Raw genomic sequence first — 24,165 nt, 5'->3', positions numbered from 1 at the left:
TCCCTTATATTACCCTTCATTAAACTATCTTGATCAACAGTGGAAGCAGTCTCAGACCTTTTTCACCCTTTATTGTACACCCAATTCTGCCATTTCTATTTCCTTCGCCAATGCTGCTGAAAAATGTAAGCAGTTTCTGCAATATCAAAGATTAAAGGGAGAAACCAGTCTATTTAATCCCAATATACTCAAAAGGGCAGTACGGTAGCACAGTGGTTAGCACTGCTGCCTCACAGCTCCAGGGACTCGCGTTCAATTCCAGCCTTGGGTCATTGTCCCAGTGGGTTTCATCTGGGTGCTCCAGTTTCCCCCATCACAGTCCAAAGATGTGCAGGTCAGGTGGAATGGCCATGTTAAATTGTCCCTGTCCAATGGGACTGTTGGTTACAGGGATAGGGTGGGCTGTGGGCCCAGCTAAGGTGCTCTTTCAGAGGGTCGGTGCAGACTTGATGGGCCAAATGTCCTCCTTCTGCACTGTAGTGATTTTATCAATAAATGTTTCTCACCAAGTTTTCCTCATGAACATGCATTGCACCTCTTTATTTATTTTTTTAAATTTTAACAAACAATTTTATTGAGGTATTTTAGGCATATAGAAAAAGTGACATTGTACAGTACAAAAAAGAAGTCAAGACACAAATTACAAATTAAACATAGTGCAAACCTCGGCTCTGTTCACGCAAGGACCTGCCTCAATATCTCCCTACTCTACTCTACCCGAGCCCACCCCCCACCCCCCCCTCCCAACTCCCCACGCTGACGCTTACTCCTCTGCGAAGAAGTCAATAAACAGCTGCCACTTTCGGGCGAACCCTAATAGCGAACCTCTCAAGGCGAACTTGACTTTCTCTAGGCCACGAAAACTCGCCATGTCCGATAACCATCCCTCAGCCCTCGGGGGCTTTGAGTCCCTCAATGTTAACAGTATTCGTCGCCGGGCTACCGAGGAAGCAAAGGCCAGAACGTTGGCCTCTCTCTCTTCCTGGACTCACGGGTCCTCCGAAACCACAAAGATTGCCACCTCAGGGCTCATTACCACCCCAGTTTTCAATACCCGGGACATGACATCTGTGAATCCCTGCCAAAACCCCGAGTTTAGGGCACAACCAGAACATGTGTACATGGTTAGCCAGCCCTCCGGTACATCTAGCACACTTGTCCTCCAGCCCGAAGAATTTGCTCATCTCGGCCGTCATGTGGGCCCAGTGCATGACCTTAAACTGGATCAGGCTGGCGCATGTTGCGGTTGTGTTTACTCTGCTCAGGGCTTCTGCCCAATTACCACCCTCGAGCTCCCCCCACCCACCCCCCTCACCCTCTCCACCCCCCCCCACCCTCCCCCCCCCCCCTCACCCTCCCCCCCCCCCCCCCCTCACCCTCCCCCCCCCCCCTCACCCTCTTCCCCCCCCCCCCCCTCACCCTCTTCCCCCCCCCCCCCCCCCCCCCCCCCGAGCTCCTCCTCCTCCCACTTAAGCTTCAGGTTCTCAGTCTGTGAGACGCTATCCTCTCCCAGATAAAGTACCCTGTCCTGCCTCCCCTTCGGCGGGAGACGTGGGAATCCCGCACCGGTAAGAATCTAAAATCATTCCCTCTCGCCAGCCCAAACTTCACCTCCAGCTCGGAGCCCTCATGCTCGGAAAGCGCCCTTCCAGGAACAGATCTCCCATCCTCACAATCCCTGCCCTCCTCCACAGTCGATACCCCCGTCCATGTTCCCCGGGGAAATCGGTAGTTGCCGCAGATTGGGGTCCACACCAATGCTCTTACCTCCCCCTACATGACTCCTCCACTGGCCCCAGATCCAAAGAGCCGCCACCATTATCGGGCCGGTGGAGTACCGTGCCGGCAGAAGCGGCAGAGGCGCCGTAACCAGGGCTGCTAAGCTAGTGCACCTGCACAAAGCAGCCTCCATCCGCTCCCAAACCGACCCACCATCCATTTCCTTATCATCGCTATGTTGGCCGTCCAGTAATAGTTGCTGAAGTTCGGCAAAACCAGCCCCCCTTCGCCCCTGTTCCTTTCAAGCATCACCCTCTTCACTCGCGGAAACTTCCCTGCCCATATAAACCCCAGAATAATTTTATTCAGCCTCTTAAAGAAGGACCGCGGGATAAAGATGGGGAGACACTGAAAAACAAACGAGAACCATGGGAGAATCGTCACCTTAACAGTCTGCACCCTCCCCGCCAATGACAGCGGGAGCACATCCCACCTCCGGACCTCCTCCCTCACTCGTTCCACCAGTCGGGACAGGTTGAGCTTATGCAACTTGCCCCAGTCCCGTGCCACCTGAATCCCCAAATATCGGAAACGGTCCCACACAAGCCTGAACGGCAACCCCTTCAGCCTACTCTCCTGCCCCCTCGCCTGAATTACAAACAACTCACTCTTAGCCAAGTTGTTTGTATCCGGAGAACCAGCCAAATTCCCTCAGGTTTGCCATATTACCGTCTATCCCCACCATTGGGTCCGATACATATAACAGCAGATCATCTGCGTATAACGAGACTCTATGTTCCACTTCCCACCCCCCCCAACCCCGGACCAGCCTTTTCCAGCCCCTAGAAGCTCAGTGCAATTGCCAGCAGCTCTATGGCCAGCACAAACAGCAGTGGGGAGAGAGGACAGCCCCGTCTTGTCCCACGGTGCAGTCTAAAGTCGTCTGATGTCGTCCTGTTCGTCCTACACTCGCCTCCAGGGCCTGATACAATAGCCTAACCCAGTAGATGAACCCAGCCCCGAACCCAAACAGTCCTAGTACCTCCCACAGATAATCCCACTCGACCCGGTCAAAAGCCTTTTCAGCATCCATGGCTACCATTATCTCTACCTCCCTACTCTCCAGTGGCATCATAATCACGTTCACCAGGGGCATCATAATCACGTTGAACAGCCTTCTTAGGTTGGCCACCAGCTGCCTCCCCTTTACAAACCCAGTTTGGTCCTCCACATTTACATCCGGTACACAGTCCTCAATTCTGGTCGCCAAAATCTTGGCGTCTACGTTGATCAAAGAGATCGGTCTGCATGACGCACAAGCCTCGGGGTCCTTATCCCCATTTCAGAATGAGCGAGATGGTGGCCTGCGACATCGTCGGGGGTAAACTCCCTCTGTCTCTTGCCTCGTTAAAGACCCTGACCAGCACCGGCCCCACTATCCCGGCAAATGTTTTGTAAAACTCCACCGGATACCCGTCCCGCCCCGGGGCTTTACCCTTCAGGCCCCCCAATACCTCTTTGATCCTGACCAGGGCCCCCAGTCCGTCCACCAGCCCCCTCCCCACTCCTGGGAAGGTCAGTCCGTCCAGGAATCACCTCATCCCCCCGGGTGGTTCCGAAGTGTACAGCTTCCTATAAAAGTCCCTAAAGACCTTGTTCAGCCCTCCCAGGTCACCCACTAGATTACCTTCCCCATCCACTACCCTCCCTATTTCCCAAGCGGCTTCCCTCTTCCTTAGTTGTTGAGAAACATTCTACTGGCATTCTCCCTAGGCTCATAAATCACACCTTTTACCTTTCTAAGCTGCTCTACAGTCTTGCCTGTAGTCAGCACCCCAAATTCGGCCTGCAGCCTCTGTCGTTTCCTGAGTAACTCTGGCCTCGGAGATTCCACATAACTCCTGTCCGTCCGTAGAATTTCCTTAATCAGCCAGTCCGTCTCTGCCCCATCTGTCCTGTCCCTTTACTCCCAGATTAAAATCAGCTCCCCTCTCACCACTTCCTTCAGTGCCTCCCAGAGCACCGCTGCCGAGACTTCTCCAGTATTGTTCACCTGCAGGTAATTCTGCATGCATTTCCTCAGCCTCTCACACACCGCCTCGTCCGCGAGTAGTCCAACTTCCAGCCTCCATGGTGGGCGCTGAAAGCTGTCGTTACAAAACTGCAGGTCTACCCAGTATGGAGCATGGTCCGATATGGCAATTGCTGAATATTCTGCCCCCACCATTCCGGCCAGCAGGTCCCTACTCACAACAAAGTAGTCAATTCAGGAATACACCTTGTGGATGTGGGAGTAGTACGAGAACTCCCTCGCCGTCGGCCGACTAAATCTCCACGCATCTGCTCCCCCTGTTTGCTCCATGAACCCTCTCAATTCCTTTGCCATTGCTGGCAACCTGCCCGTTCTTGAACATGACCAGTCCAGGCTCGGGTCCAGGACTGTATTAAAGTTCCCGCCCATGATCAGCTTACGCAAATCCAAGTCGGGGATCTTACCGAGCATCCTCCTAATAAAATCCACATTGTCCCAATTAGGGGCATACACACTGACCAGGAGGACTCTCACCCCTTCGAGCTTACCCCTCACCATAATGAACCTGCAACCCCCATCCACGACTGTGCCCTCCACCTCAAATTGTACCCTTTTATTAATCAATATCGCAACCCTCCTCATCTTAGAATCAAGCCCCGAATTAAAGACCTGACTGACCCAGCCCTTCCTTAACCTAACTTGGTCTGCCACTTTCAGGTGCGTCTCCTGCAACAAGACTATGTCCGCCTTCAGAACCCGCATATGCGCAAAAACACGCACCCTCTTCACTGGCCCGTTTAACCCTCTAACATGCCAGGTGATCAGCCTGGTTGGGGGGCACTTCGCACCCCCCCCTTAACCGATCAGCCATCCACTTTCCTTGGCCAGCCCCCCAGCCATGTGTCGCGCTTCATCTGGCCCGCCTCCTGACCGGCTCCACCCATGACCTCCTCACTGTTGCCATGCCCAGTTTCCATCCCGATCAGCAGAATGATTTCTCCCCCCCCCACCCCCCAGCCCCCCTCTCCCTCCCCCCCCAGCCCCCCTCTTCCCCCCCCCCCCCCTCCACCCCCCCCATACCATCCTATCACCTAACCGCTGCTCTAATCTAACTATATGCACACCCCCCACCTCGGCTACATTTGACTAGCCCCACTCAGCTAGCCTGGGGCTCCCAGCCTCGGTGCCAGCACGTCTCCTACCCATTGTTCCTAGTCACCCCTCCCCCGACCCATCCATACCACTTCCCCAGATCAGCCCTATTTAAGCAAACGCTCTATACAAGTCATAAACAACCCCCATAATTGCACAATTCAAGTTAAACAAGAAGAAAAAAAAGAGATAAGAATTAACAGGCACTCTCAGTCCTTCCCGTACAGACACAGAAAAAGACTGCATACAGTTCCCATGAAGCATCCATTTTAACCCAACTCTTTTAACTGTTTTCTTTATTATTTACCCCCCAGCCAAACTCAACTAATCAAAGAGCCCAAACAGGAAACATTCAGGTAAACCACACCAAAAAAAAAAAAATTACATCCCTACCGCCTTCCAACACCGTAAAAAGGTCGAAAAAAGAAACGACAAACAGATCCAAACATACAGGCAATTTTCAAAACGGGAGAGACACCACATATACTTAAAAGCTCTAACATGAGTCCAAACGTCCTCAGCTCCGGGCCAGCCCTTGCTTCTTAACAAAGTCCATCGCCTCTTCGGGTTCCTCGAAATAGTGGTGCTGACCCTCATACGTAACAGTCGCGCTGGAAAAAGCAGCCCAAATTTCACCTTGTTTTTATACAGTATCTCCTTCACCTGCCTGTAGCCCCCCCTCCTCCTGGCCACCTCCGCACTCAAACCTTGGGACAATACCACCCTGCGTGTTTACCAAGTACAGCTTTGTGTGCTCGTTGCCCATTGCAGCACCCTTGTCCAGGTACCTGTGAAAGCGTACCACCATCGCTCGTGGGGGACCGACCCCCTTGTCGCGGCTGCCTCACCTGCGCGGTGTGTGCCCTGTCCACCACCGGCGGGCAAGGGAACACCTCGTTCCCCAGCAACTTCTGAACCATACCTTCCACATATGCGGCAGCGTCTAGCCCCTCTGCCCCCTCCGGGAGGCCCACGATTCTCATGTTCTGCTGTCTGTTGTCCAGGTCCTCCAGCCTTTCCAGAAGTACTTTTTGCTGGTCCCTCAGCCTCCGAATCTCCACATCCGCCACCGTTTGAAAGTCAGCCTGCTCCTCCACTGACTTCTCCAAATGCTGGAGCTTCTCAGCCTGATCATCCAGCCCGTCTCCCATCCAGTCAATCGACTTCTGTAGCGGCTCCAAGTTGTCACGCTTCAGAGCCAAAAAGCCCCCCTGCATCGTCTGCAGCATCTGCTCCATTGTGGGCTGGGCTGTCGGCGCCTTGCTCTGAACACCAGCCATGCTGGTCTCTCTCACGGCCTCCACTGTGCCCTTACTCGACCACTTCTTCTGCTGTTACGGTCCCTCTGGCTTCTTAGGTCCATACAATTCTGTATGTGTCCTGTGCCTGAGTACTATTGCTTTCCAGTTCCGCGTTCAAAAGCGCAAAAAAGTCAGGGCAAAAGGTCCAACCGAAACGGGAGCCACCAAATGTGCGACCTACTCCCTCATAGCCGCCACCGGAATGCACCTCTGTTTCTTGGCACTTCTGCATAATCTTCTTCCTGGGAATTTGGAGTGATCTATTTTTTCTTTTCCACTAATGCCTTTCACAACTTTGATAGTGACTCAAATTTGACTAAATTGTGCCTTTATCAGCAGCAGAATATACAGAGCCATCAAAGTTTGCTGGCAATGCCAAATAGGATAGGTTCAAGGGGCTAAATGGCTTATTTCTGTTTCTATAGACCATTCAGATATAAATTCCTTTTGCTTCTCAATCCAACTTACCTTCTAATACTTACCTTATTTTGCCATTCCCATCATACACTCAAAATCAGATGTTTTTAAAAAATTAACTTTTTAATTGGCATGCTTTTGATTTCTACTCATGTCTATCCAGAATGTCTAACCTGAATATCATGCAATTCCAATTTTACTTTGCTTATTGTTCCCTCCATATGCATTGGAACCAAGTCCAATGGAGGAATCTGTAATTAAGAGTCCTTCTCACTTGCGTAAGATTGCCCCATGGTGGATATCTGTTAATAGAACGCAGGTTAAAATCCCCAGACTTTCTACTGAACGGGCAGCACGGTAGCAGTGGTTAGCACAGTTGCTTCACAGCTCCAGGGTCCCAGGTTAAATTCTTAACTTGGGTCACCGTCTGTGCAGAGTCTGCACAGTTCTTCCCGTGTCTGCGCGGGTTTCCTCCAGGTGCTCCGGTTTCGTCCCAAAGTCCAAAGATGTGCAGGTTCGGTGGATTGGCCATGCTAAATTGCCCTTGGCCATGCTAAATTGCCCTTGGTGTCCAAAAAGATGGGGTGAGGTTACTGGGTTACGGTTGAGGTGTGGGCTTGGGTAGGGTGCTCTTTCCAAGAGCAGTTGCAGACTCGATGGGACGAATGGCCTCCTTCTGCACTGTAAATTCTATGATGCTATGACTCATCTAGAGAACTGCATCAGTCCTTGTATTATTTGATCACCTGTAACATTTCTATTGCCAACTTTTCAATTCTATTTGTGTATCTGAACAAGATGCAAAGCTCAAAATTACTCTGCTCAAACACAACCTTCAACAATGTATTAGAGTCACTTCCGGTTGCGGCTATGCAGAGCTAAGTCGCATGTTCAGCAGCTCCCACTTGGAACGGACTTTTGGGCTCTTTTTAGGGCCCCCAACGGCATTTAGTTTGACATTTCTCAGTGTGGGAAGAAGATTGCAATATTCCCCCGACAGTGTATGGCTTGGGCCAGGAGCGGGGCGACTAAAAAAGTGGTGGTGAAGCCAAAGAAAGTGCGAGGGAAGTAGTGCAAGATGGCGGCGGGCAGGGACCAGGCAGTGTGGATGCAGTGGGCGCAGGTTGGGCAGGAGGTTATCCAGCGCTGCTTCAGGGAGCTCAAAGCGGACCTGCTGGAGCCAATGAAGGCTTCTATTGATAAGCTGCTGGAGACCCAGACGGAGGCAATCCGCAAGGTCCGACAAAAGATCTCCGATAACGAGGACGAGCTCTTGGGCCTAGCGGTAAAGGTGGAGGTTCACCCCAAGAAATGGCAGGAACGGTTCGAGGAGATGGAGAATCGGTCGAGGCGGAAGAATCTGCGCATCCTGGGCCTCCCGGAGGGGCTGGAGTGGTCGGACATGGGGGCCTATGTGGTCACCATGTTAAATTCGTTGATGGGAGCGGGATGCTTCCAGGGGCACCTGGAGCTGGAAGGGGCCCATAGAGTGCTGGCGAGGAGGCCCAAGGCTAACAAGCCACCGCGGGCGGTGCTGGTGCGGTTTCATCGGTTCGTTGATCGGGAGTGTGTGCTCAGGTGGGCCAAGAAGGAGAGGAGCAGCAGGTGGGAGAACGCGGAGGTTCGAATATATCAGGACTGGAACGCGGAGGTGGCGAAGAGGAGGGCCGGGTACAACTGGGCGAAGGCGGTGCTGCACAGGAAGGGGGTGAAGTTTGGCATGCTGCAGCCGGCGCAACTGTGGGTCACCTACAAGGGCCGGCACTATTATTTTGAGTCTCCGGAGGAGGCGTGGGCCTAGGGTCGGGATGGGTGGTCGGGGATTGCTGTTGGTGTGTTATATTTTGAGGGGGGGTTCTTTGCTCTTGTTTCTTTTTGATTTGGTGTGGGTGATTAGGGTGGGTTGGGCACTGTTTTGGTTGGGTCTGTCGGGTGGGCTCTTGGAGGGGGGCAAGTAAATGGAGTAGGGGTGGATGGCCAGTAGGGGGGATGGGGCCCTGCGGGGGAGGGTGATGCCCGAGTCGGGGGTGAGGGGACTGGGCTTGTAAAAGGAGCTGCGTCAGAGGTGGCGGGGCTGGGCAGGTGGAAAGCGCGGGCTTTTCCCCGCGCTGAAGGCTGGAGGGGGCGGGGCCGGGGCAGGGAAACATGTTTTTTTTCCCGCGCTTGGGATGGAAGGGGGAGGCGGAGAACCAGCTGATGGGTAATGGAGGGGGAGTGGAAGTCCCACAATGGGAGGAGTCGAAGGAGAGGCGGGAGCGGCCGGGGTCAGGAGTCAGCTGACTTGCGGGAGTGCAGTGGGGGGAGCAATGCAGCTAGGAGGGGTCATAGCTGGGGAGTGGGGGGAGAACCGAGTTGCTGCTGGTATGGTCAAGGGGGAGCTGGAGCGAGTAGAGGGTGTTGGGACGGGGGTCTGCCGCCTTGGGGAACAGGCCGGGCGTGGGGCGCGGGTGGCCCCCTGATCCAGCTGATAACCTGGAACGCAAGGGGGCTGAACGGGCCGGTCAAGCTGGCCTGGGTGTTCGCACACCTGAAGGCGGATGTGGTCATGCTCCAGGAGACACACCTGAAGGTGGCAGACCAGGTAAGACTGAGGAAGGGGTGGGTAGGCCAGGTGTTTCATTCGGGGCTGGATACCAAAAATCAGGGGGAGGGGGGGGCGATCTTGGTGGGAAAGAGGGGGTCGTTCGAGGTGTCGAGCATTGTGGCAGACAATGGCGGCAGGTACGTAATGCTAAGTGGTAAGCTGCAAGGGGAGAGGGTGGTTCTGGTCAACGTGTACGCCCCGAACTGGGACAATGCGGGTTTTATGCGGCGCATGTTGGGTCGGATCCCGGACTTGGAAGTGGGCTGCCTGATAATGGGGGGGGGACCTTTAACATGGTATTGGATCCGGCACTGGATCGCTCCAGGTCTAGGACGGGTAGGAAGCTGGCGGCGGCTAAGGTGCTGAGGGGGTTTATGGACCAGGTGGGAGGGGTGGACCCTTGGAGATTTGCAAGGCCGGGGGCGAGGGAATTTTCATTCTTCTCGCACGTTCATAAGGCCTATTCCCGGATCGACTTTTTTGCTATGAGCAGGGCGCGGATAGCGAGAGTAGAGGATACCGAGTACTCGGCGATAGCCATTTCGGATCACGCCCCGCATTGGATACACCTACAGCTGGGGGAGGAGGGGGACCAGCGCCCATTGTGGCGCTTGGAGGTGGGGCTGTTGGCAGACGAGGTGGTGAGCGAGCGGGTCCGAAGAAGCATAGAGGGATACCTGAAGGCAGTGGTTAGGGGAGAGCTGATCTCCATGAGGGCCCACAAGGAGAGAAGAGAGCAGAGGGAGAGGCTGGTGGGGGAGATGGTGATGGTAGACAGGAGGTATGCGGACGTGCCGGAGGAGGGATTGTTGAGGGAGAGGCGTAGCCTCCAGGCCGAATTCGACCTGTTAACCACCAAGAAGGTGGAGGTGCAGTGGAGGAAGGTCCAGGGGGCGATTTATGAGTATGGGGAAAAGGCAAGTCGGATGCTGGCGCATCAGCTTCAGAAGCAGGATGCAGCTAGGGAGAATTAAGGATTTTGGGAGGAGAGTGTGGTGTGGAGTGGGGTTGGCATCAATGGGGTCTTCAGGGACTTTTATGAGGAACTGTATCGGTCCGAGCCCCCACGGGAGGGAGGGAGGGATGGGCAGCTTTCAAGACCAACTGAAGTTCCCGAAGGTGGAGGAGGGACTGGTGGCGGGATTGGGGGCCCCGATTGGGCTGGAGGAGCTGGCCAAAGGGATAGGGAGCATGCAGGCAGGGAAGGCACCGGGGCCAGACCGTTTCCCGGTTGAATTTTAAAAAACATATGTGGACCTGTTGGGCCAGTTGCTGTTTCGGACCTTCAATGAGGCGGGGGGGGGGGCTTTGCCCCCGCCGATGTCCCGGGCACTGAGCTCCTTGATCATGAAGCGGGACAAGGATCCCCTGCAGTGTGGTCTTACAGGTCAATTTTGTTGCTAAATGTAGATGCCAAGGTGCTGGCGAAGGTCTTAGCTACGAAAATTGAGGATTGTGCGCCGCAGGTCATCCACGAAGACCAGACGGGGTTCATGAAGGGGAGGCAGTTGAACGCGAATGTGCGGAGGCTCCTGAACGTTATGATGATGCCGGCGAGGGAGGGGAAGGCGGAGATAATAGTGGCGATGGACGCTGAGAAGGCCTTCGATTGGGTAGAGTGGGGATACTTGTGGGAGGTGCTGAAGAGGTTCGGGTTTGGGGAGGGGTTCGTCAGGTGGGTTAGGTTGTTGTACGAGGTCCCGATGGAGAGTGTGGCCACGAACAAGAGGTCCGAGTACTTTCGGTTGCATCGAGGGACGAAGCAGGGGTGTCCCTTGTCCCCCCCCGTTCTTCGCACTGGCGATTGAAACCCTGGCTATGGCACGGAGGTAGTCGAGGAACTGGAGGGGGCTGGTACGGGGTGGGGAGGAGCATAGGGTGTCGCTCTATGCGGACGACTTGCTGCTATATGTGGCGGACCCGGTGGGGGAAATGCCGGAGGTAATGAGGATCCTCAGGGAGTTCAGGGATTTCTCAGGGTACAAGCTCAACATGGGGAAGAGCGAGTTGTTTGTGGTTCACCCAGGGGACCAGGAGAGGGGGATTGGCGAGCTCCCACTAAAAAGGGCGGAGAGGAGTTTCAGGTATTTGGGGGTCCCGGTGGCCAAGAGCTGGGGGGGCCCTGCATAGACTTAATTTCACGAGGCTGGTGAAGCAAATGGAGGAGGAGTTTAAGAGGTGGGACGCGTAGCCGCTGTCCCTGGCGGGTAGGGTGCAGTCAGTCAAGATGACGGTGCTCCCAAGGTTTTTGTTCCTGTTCCAGTGCTTCCCCATTCTTATCCCGAAGGCCTTCTTTAGGCGGGTCAACAGGAGCATAACAGGGTTTGTGTGGGGACGAGGGACTCCGAGGGTGAGAAGGGTGTTCCTGGAGTGGAGAAGGGATTTGGGGGGGGGGGGTCTGGCGCTGCCCAACCTTTGTGGGTACTACTGGGCCGCCAATGCGGCGATGGTGCGCAAGTGGGTGATGGAGGGGGAGGGTGCGGCATGGAAGAGGCTGGAGACGGCATCTTGTGAGGGTACGAGTCTGGAGGCACTGGCAACGGCGCCGCTGCCACTCCCTCCAATGAGGTATACCACGAGCCCGGTGGCGGCGGCTGCCCTCAAAATTTGGGGCAATGGAGGAAGGGGGGCCTCGGTGTGGACCCCGATGCGGGGGAACCACCGGATTGTCCCAGGGAGAATAGATGCAGGGTTTTCGGGGTGGCACAGGGCAGGGATAAGAAGAAGGTTGGGGGACCTGTTTGTGGATGGGAAGTTTGCGAGCCTGGGTGAGCTGGAGAAGTACGGGCTCCCCCCGGGAAACGCCTTTAGGTATCTACGGGTAAGGGCGTTTGCCAGGCGGCAAGTGGTGGAATTCCCGCTGCTGCCGCCACGCATGGTACAAGACAGGGTGCTCTCGGGGGGCGTCGGTTGGAGAGGGGAAGATCTCGGCAACATACCAGGTGATGCAGGAGGAGGAGGAGGCCTCGATGGAGGTGCAGAAAGGGAAGTGGGAGGAGTAGTTGGGGGAGGAGATCGAGGAGGGGACGTGGGCAGATGCCCTTGGGAGGGTGAACTCTTCCTCTTCGTGCGCAAGGCTCAGCCTCATACAGTTTAAGGTGCTCCACAGGGCACACATGACCGGGACAAGGATGAGACGATTTTTGGGGGGCGAGGATAGGTGTGTTAGGTGCTCAGGGAGCCCAGCAAACCGCACCCATATGTTCTGGGCATGCCCAGCGCTGGAGGAATTTTGGAAGGGCGTAGAGAGGACGATGTCGAGGGTGGTAGGATCTAGGGTCAAACCGGGCTGGGGACTCGCAATATTTGGGGTTGCAGAGGAGCCGGGAATGCAGGAGGCGAAAGAGGCCAGTATTCTGGCCTTTGCGTCCCTGGTAGCCCGGCGAAGGATTCTTCTTCAGTGGAAGGATGAGAGGCCCCCAAGCGTGGAATCCTGGATCAACGATATGGCGGGTTTTATTAAATTGGAGAGGGTGAAATTTGCCTTCAGGGGATCGGTGCAAGGGTTCTTCAGGCGGTGGCAACCGTTCTTGGACTTCCTGGCGGAATGGTAGACAATGGTCAGCAGCAACCGGGGGGGGGGGGTCTATTTTATTTTTTGGTTGTCTATACTGGGGAATCTGATGGGGTGTATATATTTGCTATGTTTGCTATGTGTTTCGGCGGGTGTTAATATATTATTTATGTATTGGGGGGGGGGGGGGCACTGGGTTGTTTTCTTTTGTATTTAATCCTATTGTAGGGTTCCTTTTACATTTTGTTGTTCATATTTTGCGAAAACTTTAATAAAAACATTTTTTTTTTCTTTTAAAGATGTTCATTGCTTGGCATTTGTGTGGGGCAAATGTAACTTGTCACTTAGCATAACCCTGCATACCATCCAGGTCTTGCTGCACAGACACAGACTGTTACTTGTATCAGGTACAGCCTGGTGACAAGACTTTCTATATAGAACAGGACAACTCCAAAATGCAAAAGTCTTGCACAGGTAAATTTAAACTTAGCAACTTCCATTCAACAATGAACAGTTCAACCTAATCTCCGCACCCCCCATGTACTATGATCTTGAAAAGCTGATTTACAAGATAAATACTGCAAATAGTTGAAATCTGAAAATGCTGGAAATACTCATGTCAGACGACCAAGAAAGTGATTTGACATTTCAGGTTGATGTCCTTTTATGTTCCAACCAATGCTCATCTACTCGAAATGGTAACTCAGTTTTTATCTTCCCAGATGCGATTAAATTTGCCATGTGTTTCGACATAGATCGGAGTATTTCCGACTATATAGGGGAACAAGACAGGGATGCCCGCTGTCTCCATTGTTGTTCGCGTTGGCAATTGAACCTCTGGCCATGGCGTTGAGAGACTCCAGGAAATGGAGAGGGGTGATTAGAGGGGGAGAAGAACACCGAGTCTCGTTATATGCGGATGACCTATTGTTATACGTGTCGGACCCAGCGGGGGGAATGATAGAGGTTATGCGAATTTTGAGGGGGTTCGGGGATTTCTCGGGGTATAGGCTAAACATGGGGAAGAGTGAATTATTTGTGATACATCCAGGGGACCAGAGTAGAGAGATAGAAGGCTTGCCTCTAAAGAAAGTGGAAAGAAACTTCCGATACCTGGGGATTCAGATCGCTAGGAGTTGGGGAACCTTGCACAGACTTAATCTGACACGGTTGGTAGAACAAATGGAGGAGGACTTCAAGAGGTGGGACATGCAGCCTCTATCGCTGGCGGGCAGGGTGCAAGCAATTAAGATGATGGTCCTCCCGAGGTTCTTATTTGTATTTCAATGTCTCCCTATACTAATCACTAAGACCTTTTTTAATAAAATAGACAGGAGCATCACGAGCTTCGTGTGGGCAGGGAAAGTTCCGAGAGTAAGGAGGGGGTTCCTTCAGCGTAGTAGGGACAGAGGAGGATTGGCACTACCGAACTTGGGCGATTACTATTGGGCCGCCAATGTGGCAATGATACGTAAATGGATGATGGAGGGTGAGGGAGCGGCGTGGGAAAGACTGGAGAGAAAGTCCTGTAAAGGGACGAGTTTAGAGGCGCTGGTGACGGCGCCGCTACCGATCTCACCTAAAAAGTTTACCACAAACCCGGTGGTGGCGGCAACATTGAATATCTTGGGACAGTGGAGGCGACAGAGAGGGGTGCGGGGAGCCCTGGTGGGGTCCCCAATCAGGAACAACCATAGGTTCGCCCCAGGAAGAATGGATGGAGGATTTCAGAGCTGGTTCCAGTTGGGAATTAGGAGGGTGGGAGATTTATTTATAGATGGGACTTTTGCGAGCTTGGGAGCATTGGAGGAAAAGTATAAGTTGCCCCAGGGAAATTTCTTGAGATATATGCAGGTGAGGGCATTTACTAGACAACAGGTGAGGGAATTTCCGTTGCTCCCGACACAGGGGATACAGGACAGGGTGCTTTCAGGGGTGTGGGTCGGAGAGGGCAAGGTGTCAGAGATTTACCGAGAGATGAGGGAAGAGGGGGAGGAGTCGGTGGGCGAACTAAAAGGAAAGTGGGAAGAAGAACTAGGGGAGGAGATAGAGGAGGGTATGTGGGCTGATGCCCTAAGCAGGGTAAATTCCTCTTCCTCATGCGCCAGGCTTAGCCTGATTCAATTTAAGGTGCTACATAGAGCACACATAACGGGAGCAAGATTGAGCAGGTTCTTTGGAGTGGAGGACAAATGTGGGAGGTGTGGTGGGAGCCCGGCAAACCACGCACATATGTTTTGGGCATGCCCAGCACTGGAAGGGTATTGGAAGGGAGTGACGGGAGTGATTTCGCGGGTGGTGAAGGCCCGGGTCAAACCAGGCTGGGGGTTAGCTCTATTTGGAGTTGCGGAAGAGCCGGGAGTGCAGGAGGCGAAAGAGGCCAACGTTGTGGCCTTTGCGTCCCTAGTAGCCCGGCGCAGGATCCTACTCATGTGGAAGGAGGCGAAACCCCCCGGACTGGAGGCCTGGGTAAATGATATGGCGGGGTTCATTAAACTGGAGCAGATAAAGTTTGCCCTGAGAGGATCGGCTCAAGGGTTCACCAGGCGGTGGCAGCCATTTCTCGACTACCTAGGGGAACGTTAGAGGGAAGACAGATGACCAGCAGCAGCAACCCAGGGGGGGGGGGGGGGGGGGGGGGGTTAGTTTAGGTCAAAGATAAAGGGGTTTTGTTACTTGTGTATTGTTTAAAATTTCTGTATTGTTATTGTTGCGTTTGCTTTGTAAGAGGGGAAAAATTGTTGTTTGGGGAAAAAAATTTCAATAAAACATTTATAAAAAAAATAAAAAAAATTTGCCATGTGTTTCTTGCATTTTCTGTTAGTTTTTAATGGCAATGCTCTGGTGAACATTCAAAACAGTTTCAACAAGGACATTAGAAGCCGTCAGTAGAGGACACTAACAGTATCTAAACAGACACTAGAGCAAACTGAATTCCAGTACCTCAGTTAAAACAAGATACCACTGGACTGGCTAAATTCATACTACAAAACACAAATGCAACAAAACACACTAAAAATGAGGAGAGCATATTAAAAAAAAGTGGACATGCACTAGGTTTTAGATCTATCCCACATATTTACCTCTCATTCCAAGCAAAGAAATTACATAGTAACCACAATTTAAATTATTCTCCTGGAGCTTTGCTTCTAGTCAGTGAAACCAATGTCCTGTGGTTGTATCAATAAGGGGATTCCCCTGAATAGCTCTGCTCTCATCCATGTGTCTTGTTCAGATTCTCACAGCAAACAATATTAGGAAGCATATATTCTTTCATGATGCCTTTCTGATGACAAACGGGAAGAAAAAAAAACAATGGTTACCCCTTAAATTGGTTCACTTCCTGATTGCCTCCCTAATTTTTTAGCGAGACTAGGGTAGGAAAATGAATGAGAATCATACACATCTCCAAGTATGCACCCAACACACACACTACAGCAGCCATTTTCAAAGTGGGGGTCACGGAACCGTCCATCGTGGCGTTCCCGATCGCGTGAATTCACAAACAACAGCCGGCTTTTAACAATGACAGCTGCGAGCAGCTTTGAAAATGATGGCCGCAACCAGATTTTAAAAAAACGCGGGCGCACTGCGCATGCGTGCCCACTCATCGGTGCGCATGCACAGAACTCAGTGAAAATCACCTCCTCCCCCTGATGTCAGCGCGCTGACGCAGATGATTTTTAAAAAATCATTGTAATCTTCCTGCCTGAAGCAAGGCAGAGGTGTCACATGCCCCAAACACTGACGCCACGTGCTTTGGCCGTTTGTGATTCCTCCATTTTGTCAGCAGCAAACAAGTTAAATTTAAAATGGATAGTTTTGTTATAAGGAAGAGGGGGCCAGGCACAGAAACAGGCCAGGATCTCACAACTAAACCTGCAGGGGAGAGTGGCTCTGGAGAATCCACAGCAGGACAAAGCAGTGCTGGAGAGCTGCTCAGGAGGGTCCACAACAGGACAAAGCAAGGGCCTCTGGTGAACAGCCCATGAAGAAGCTGAAATCAGACACAAAGCAGAGTAAAGACAATTTTTTACAGTATAGATCTATTAATTGTGCCGATGCAAAGCCCATGTGTGTTATATGCAGGGAAGTGCTGGCAAATGAAAGTTTAAAACGCTCAAAACTTCAAAGGCATTTGAAGACAAAGCATGGCGAGTTAGAGGACAAACCTCTGGATTTTTTTTTTTTTTAAAGCATGCAGCGAGAACTTAAATCATCAGCTGAAATGTTACATTGAATGACAAAGTACAATCAGCTTCTTGCATGATAGTTTACCGTGTAGCTAAAGAGAAAATGCCCCACACTGTAGCAAAGAGATTAATTCTCCCTGCAGCATTAGATAGTTTGCACGGTCACAGATGAGAGGTTCGTTGAAAAAGCGAAATGCTTAGTAACAACACAGTGGCTTGCAGAATCTGATGTTGCTGAGAATTTAGAAGCCCAGCTTATTTCTCGTTTAAAATCAGCGCAGGAGTTCTCAACATAACTAAATGAAAGTACAGACGTTTCAGATTGTGCAACCTTGCTAGTTTACGTTCGATATATTTGGCACAATGAATTTGTTGAAGATTAGGAATGCTAACTGACTTTACCAACCCACACGACTGGCGCCTTGTGCAACCTTGCTAGTTTATGTTAGATATGTTTGGCACAATGTATTTGTTGAAGATTAGCTATGCTACCTGACTTTACCAACCCACACGACTGGCGCCAAGGTTTTTTAAGCATTGAATGGTTTTGTGGTTGGAAAGTGCAGGCTCGACTTGGTTCGTTGCAGAGGAATCACAAGCGATGGAGCAGCCAACATGACTGGGAAAAACAGCAGAATTGTATTAAGGATTAAGAAGGCAGCTGGTCAGGACATTGGTTGAAATCATTGATTTATTCACCATGAGGCACTGGCATCGAAAGGAATTCCATTCGATTTTGAAGTGGTGGTGAAAGGAATTGTGCAAGTTGTGAATTTCAGCCCACTCAATACCAGACTTTCTGACACTATGTGTCAGATATGGGGGCTGAGCACACATCTATTATTCCACACAGAAGTACGTTGGCCGTCAAGGGGTCGGGTGCTACTCAAGAGTTTACAAACTGAGGTACGAAATCCACGCTTTACTCCTCAAGAAATTGCTCTCTCTGGATGATTTGTTTGCTGTTGAAACTTGGATGCTAACTATGTCTTACCTTGCAGACATCTTTTCAATTGTAAATGAACTGAACTTCAAATTGCAAGGGAAGGATGATTGCTTTCGGCACTGAAGAAATCGTGGCTTTCCAAAAGACATTGAAAGTTTGGCAATTGCAAGTGCAAAGCCAAAATTACTACACGTTTCCCACACTGCTTCAGCACATCGAAGAAAACAGCATTAGTCGGCATTAGTAAATGGACTGGCAGGCCTTATTCAGTTGCATCTGGCTGCGCTGATCAACAATTTTGGTCGCTACTTTCCAGAGAAGTTTAAGATTTTGAGAGAAGAGGGGGGTGAAACATCTGTTGAGTTTGAGATCCCAGAATCAGTTTTTTTTTTTAAAAATAAACATTTTATTGATGTATTTTTGGTATAGCAACAACAAAATAAACAATATACATGAAACCATAAACAGTGCAAAAACCTTTCATACGGGTTCCATTCTTACTACCCCCCTACTCTAACCTAAACTACTACCCCCTCCCTCTGCTGATGATTAATTTTCCGCTAAGAAGTCGACGAACGGTTGCCACCTCCGGGTGAACCCGAACAGTGAACCTCTCAAGTCGAACTTAATTTTCTCCATACAAAGAAAGCTAGCCATGTCTGACAGCCAGGTCTCTGACTTCGGGGGCTTTGAGTCCCTCCATGCCAATAGTATCCGTCTCCGGGCTACCAGGGAAGCAAAGGCCAGAACACCTGCCTCTTTCTCCTCCTGGATTCCCGGATCTCCCGACACCCCGGAAAACGCCACCTCTGGACTCAGGGCCACCATTGTTTTTAACACAGTGGACATGACATCTGCAAACCCCTGCCAAAATTCCCTCAGCTTGGGCATGTCCAAAACATGTGGACATGGTTCGTTGGTCCTCCTGTGCATTTTGTGCACCTGTCCTCTACCCCAAAGAATCTGCCCATCCGGGCCACGGTAATGTGAACCCGGTGAACAACCTTAAATTGCATCAGGCTGAGCCTGGCATATGTTGCGGATGCGTTGACTCTACTCAGCCCATAGACCATCTTCTATCTCACTTCCCAGCTCCTCCTCCCACTTGCGCTTCAGCTTCTCTGTCTGCGTCTCCTCCAACCCCATAAGCTCCTTATAGATGTCCGAGACGTCCCCTCCCCTACTCACCCTCTGGAAACTACCCTGTCCTGAATCCCCCTCAGCGGTAGGAGCGGGAAGGTTGACACCTGTTTACGAAGGAAGTCTCGCATCTGCAGATAGGTGAATTTGTTTCCCCTCGCCAGCCCAAACCTTTCCTCCAACGCCCTCATACTCGGAAAGCTCCCCTCTATGAACACATCCCCCATCCTCTCAATCCCCGCTCTCCGCCATAACCGGAACCCCCCCCCCTCCATACTCCCCGGGGCAAACCGGTGATTATCACAAATTGGGGCCCAGACCGATGCTCCCACATGCCGCCTCCACTGGCCCCAAACTCTCAGGGCTGCCACCACCACGGGGCTGGTGGAGTACCGTGCCGGCGGAAGCGGCAGAGGTGCAGTTACCAATGCCCCCAGACTGGTGCCCTTACAAGAAGCCGCCTCCATACGTACTCATGCCGACCCCCCCACCACCACCCACTTCCTGATCATGGCTATATTAGCCGCCCAGTAATAGTTGCTAAAATTTGGCAGCGCCAGCCCGCCCTCTCCCCGAGCATTACCTTCCTTACCCATGGGGTCTTGCCCGCCCAGACGAAGCCAGTGATCACTCTGTTGACCTGCTCAAAAAAGGACCGTGGAATAAAGATGGGGAGACACTGAAATACAAATAGGAATCTCAGGAGGACTGTCATTTTCACCATTTGCTCCCTCCCGGCCAGAGACAACGGAAGCGCATCCCATCTCCGAAAATCGTCCTTCATTTGGTCCACTAGCCGGGCCAGATTCAATTTATGCAGCCGGTCCCATTCCCGCGCCACTTGGATGCCCAGGTACCTAAAACTTCCCCCTACTGACCTAAACGGCAGCTCTCCCAGTCGCCCATCCTGTCCCCTCGCCTGAACCACAAACATCACACTCTTTTCCATATTTACTTATAACCCGAAAACCGGCCGAATTCTCCTAGAATCTTCATGATTTCTTCCATCCCCTCTACTGGGTCTGAAACATACAGAAGCAGATCATCCGCATAGAGAGAAACCCTGTGCTCCCTCCCCCCCCACCCCCAACCCACCCCCGGGAACAGTCCCCTCCAGCCCCTTGAGGCTCTCATGAGCAATTGCCAACGGCTCTATAGCCAGCGCAAACAACAGTGGGGAGAGGGGGCATCCCTGTCTCGTCCCCGGGTGCAGTCTAAATTAGTCCGAAGTTGTCCGCAAACTTGTCACAGGAGCCTGATACAGTAACCTGACCCAGTCAATAAAGCCCCGCCCAAATCCGAACCGTCCCAGTATCTCCCACAGATAGTCCCATTCTACTCAATCAAAAGCCTTTTCTGCATCCATTGTGATCACTACCTCCACCTCCCTACCTTCCGGGGGCATCATGATCACATTTAACAGCCTTCTTACATTGGCCACCAACTGCCTACCCTTAACAAACCCCGTCTGGTCCTTCCCAATAACGTCCGGAACACAAATCCTCAATCCTGGAGGACAAGATTTTGGCCAGCAACTCCGCATCCACATTCAACAGGGAGATCGACCTGTCGGACCCACACATCTCCGGGTTCATGTCCCACTTAAAAATCAGCTGTTAACTTGCAGCTGACTCCAAATGCAGAAACTGAGCTTCTGCTCCTCAGCTGTGACAGCATATTAAAAACACAGCACAAGTCAATGAGGCTGTCAACATTCTGGGAGTAGGATCTGTGGAGTATCCGGAGCAGAGTAAAACAAGCATTTTGTTGCTTTTGCTCTTCACAACGACGAAGACGGCACAAAGGATGATCCTACCCAATGATCTGAACAAGTTCTATGCCCGCTTTGAGCAGTCAACCAATGTATCAGTGCCACCTGCACCAACAGCCCTGGCACACCCAAACCTACTATTACAGCCTCAAGAGGTAAGAGCTGCCTTCTTGAAAGTGAATCAGTGGAAAGTGACGGGCCCCGACGGAGTCCCTGGGCGAGCACTCAGCCTGCGCAGACCAGCTGGCTAGTGTATTCGCAGATATCTTCACCTCACTCCTCCGCTCAGAGGTCCCCACCTCCTTCAAGAAGGCCACCATAATACCAGTACCAAAAGAAGAACATGGTAGCCTGTCTCAACAACTACCGACCGGTGGCCCTAACGTCTGTTATCATAGAATGCTTTGAGCGGCTTGTCATGAGACCGATCACTGCCAGCCTCCCAGACGGTCTCGATCCACTGCAGTTTGCCTATCAACGCAACCAGTTCACAGCAGACGCTATCTCACTGGCTCTGCAATCAACACTTGAACGCCACGACAACAAGGACACCTATGCAAGACTGCTGTTCATAGACTACAGTTCTGCCTTCAACACCATTATCCCAACAAGACGAATAACCAAACTCTGCAATCTTGGACTTGACACCTCCCTGTACAGCTGGATCCTCGACTTCCTCACCAACAGACTGCAATCTGTCAGGATAGGCAACAGCACCTCTACCACAATGGTCCTCAACACCAGAGCCCCGCAAGGATGTGTGCTCAGTCCTCTACTGTACTCCCTATACACCTATGACTGTGTGGCAACATTTAACTCAAATTCAATCTATAAGTTTGCGGATGATACGACTGTGGTAGGCCCCATCTCAAACAATGACGAATCAGACTACAGGAGGGAGATAAATCACTTGGTTGCGTGGTGCACCAAAAACAACCTCTCTCTAAATGTTGGAAAGATCAAGGAACTGGTAATCAACTTCAGGAAGCGCAGCACGACAGACACCCCTGTCTGCATCAATGGCTCCGAAGAGAAGATGGTTGATAGCTTTAAGTTCCTGGGAGTCACCATCGCCAACAGTCTGTCTTGGTCCACTCACATTGATGCAAGTCAAGAAAGCCCAACAACGTCTCTATTTCCTGCAGAAACTAAAGAAATTTGGCATGTCTGCATCGACTCTCACAAACTCCTACAGATGTGCGATAGAGAGCATCCTATCCGGCTGCATCACAGCCTGGTATGGCATCGGCTCAGTCCAAGATGGCAAGAAACTGCAGACTGTGGTGAACTCAACCCAACGCATCACACAAACTTGCCCCCCATATTGATTCTGTATACACCTCTCGCTGCCTCAGGTTGGCAGACAGCATCATCATAGACCCCTCCCACCCAGGTATTGCCTTCTTCCAGACCCTTCCGTCAGGCAGAGGTACACAAGTCTGAAGACTCGCACATCCAGACATAGGAACAGCTTCTCTCCCACAGCTATAAGGCTCCTCAACGACTCCCCCTCAGTGATCTGTTCCCTGTAAGAACACTATTCGCGACATCCTATGCTGCTCTTGCTCATGTATTTGCTTTGTTTGGCCCATTGTTCCACACTGTAACCAATCACTGTTTTGTCGATGTACCATTTGTCAATGTTCCCTGTTGATTATTCGTGTGTCCACTATGTACATACTGTGTACATTCCTCAGCCGCAGAAAAATACTTTTCACTGTACTTCAGTATATGTGACAATAAATCAAATCATCAAATCAACCAGCTGAATCCTGCACCCGATATGCACTTAGCCCTCTCCTCCTGTGAACCCGATTGGAGTGTGATCGTGAGGACTAAGCAGGCTCACCTCTCGCAATGAAAGGCAAGAGAAAATGGTGGGTCCTGAAGGTCAGCCAGCTGGTAAAAATGGGTCCCCGGAAAAAAAGTTTGAAAAACATGGCACTACAGTACTTAACCAGGGGAACTACATTCCTCTTCCCCACCCCCACCAAAGGTTGTATCGTGGTGGGGGAAATGCTGTACAAAGCAATGATCTGCAGTCTGCGTTTTATTAGCTGATCTCACCCTGAGCAGCAGTTCCACAATTACATTTAGTCTCAGTGAAAAGACTATTGGGGGCAGGGGAGAAAGAGAATACAGAGAAAGAGAAAAATGGCTGTAGCCTTGATCAACATCAAATACTCCTGCTTAAAAGTATGCATGTGCAGCCATTCAAGGGAAAACCCACGCTTTCTTGCTTGGTCGTGTTATCAGATCAACAGCCTACTGACTGACGCTCCTGGTGTCGATCTACGGGAACAATGGCCTGTACAAGCATATCCCAACTAGCAATACCCTCATGAGAAGGAAGAAAATCGACAGTGGAAAGATAAATAGTGAATTTGAAACAATTTAACATACAGAATTTCCAAGTTTGCATCAGTTACTTGTTCATCCAGAGTGAACTATATGCTTAGTCCGACAAACAACAATTTAAAAACTTCAACGATTATCACGTTTCTTCGGAAGATTACAAAAAAAAACTTGATAAACGCTACCCCCAGCCTCCGCGACGACTTGTGTTTGGAGCAGTACCTTTGCAGATGGGGGAGTTGGGGCTCCTCCGTTCTGGGGATCCCTTGTGTTCTGGAGATTTCCTGTGTCTGACCCGTGAAGAATCTGCTCCCGCGGCCCACAGGGGGGTGGGCGAGGAGCAAGGAGAGGTGCTGGTTGCTGCGGCGGCGGCCGCCTGGTGCAGTTGCTGTGGAGTCCTGGGGGGGCTGCTCCGCGAGGCGGCCGCCTGCTGCTGCCGCCCTGCTCCACCCGCACACCTCGTCGGGCTGCCCTGCTTCAACTGGAACGGCACGGTGGCCCTCATGGGCTGAGGGCGGCCAACACCACCACTGCTACTACTATTACTCCCGCCGCCACTGCCACCTCCGCCGCCACTACTCCCGCTCAGCGCGCCGGTCGGTGAGCCGTTCCGCCGAACCCGCTGAGCCATTTTACTCGAGGAACAATATTTCTCACGCACGGTCCCGGGCAGCTTTGGTGTGGCTGTGAAACCAATACGGTGGGTTTTTTAAGTGAAAATGTCTTCCTTTGGTGTGTGTCCTCCTCCCACTGCCGGCCGCCCCGTCCTTCTCCCCCTCGGCCGCCCCGTCCTTTCTCTCCGCCGGGACCTGTCCGCTGCTCGCGCTCTGCTCTCCGCTCCGCCCGCGCCGCTCGGCATTGGTGGAACGCGCGCCCCCCCCCCCCCCCCCGAACCGTACGCCCTCGATGCTGATTGGGTCAGCAGGTGTTGGCCCCGCCCCTTTCTGCGGCACGTGCTGTCCACGCCCCCTTCGTCGCCCCGGGAGACCTCCACCGCCTTCCATTCAAGGCCCCGGCAGCCTGGGCTGCGAGCGGGTGTGG

At 52.0% G+C, this 24,165-nt stretch overlaps 1 protein-coding gene across 4 annotated transcripts in view; it reads right to left on the bottom strand.

Moving 5' to 3' along the window:
- fam117ba (family with sequence similarity 117 member Ba) overlaps window positions 1-23,921 on the bottom strand; it is a 395,823-nt gene extending 371,902 nt beyond the window's left edge. Inside the window, exon 1 of one of the 4 annotated variants that reach the window (XM_072483758.1) lies at window positions 23,347-23,921. In XM_072483758.1, the coding sequence (XP_072339859.1) occupies window positions 23,347-23,755 (409 nt within the window). In that variant the 5' untranslated portion in view covers window positions 23,756-23,921. The remainder of the gene's footprint in view (window positions 1-23,346) is intronic. The other 3 variants (XM_072483743.1, XM_072483736.1, XM_072483751.1) reach the window with 3 other exon arrangements.
- Window positions 23,922-24,165: the final 244 nt, after the last annotated feature.

This window comes from Scyliorhinus torazame, chromosome 2, assembly GCF_047496885.1.
Source record: "Scyliorhinus torazame isolate Kashiwa2021f chromosome 2, sScyTor2.1, whole genome shotgun sequence".
Lineage (NCBI taxonomy): Eukaryota > Metazoa > Chordata > Chondrichthyes > Carcharhiniformes > Scyliorhinidae > Scyliorhinus > Scyliorhinus torazame.
The sequence above is the reverse complement of the archived record's forward strand: the minus strand, read 5'-3'. Positions and strand labels throughout refer to the sequence as shown.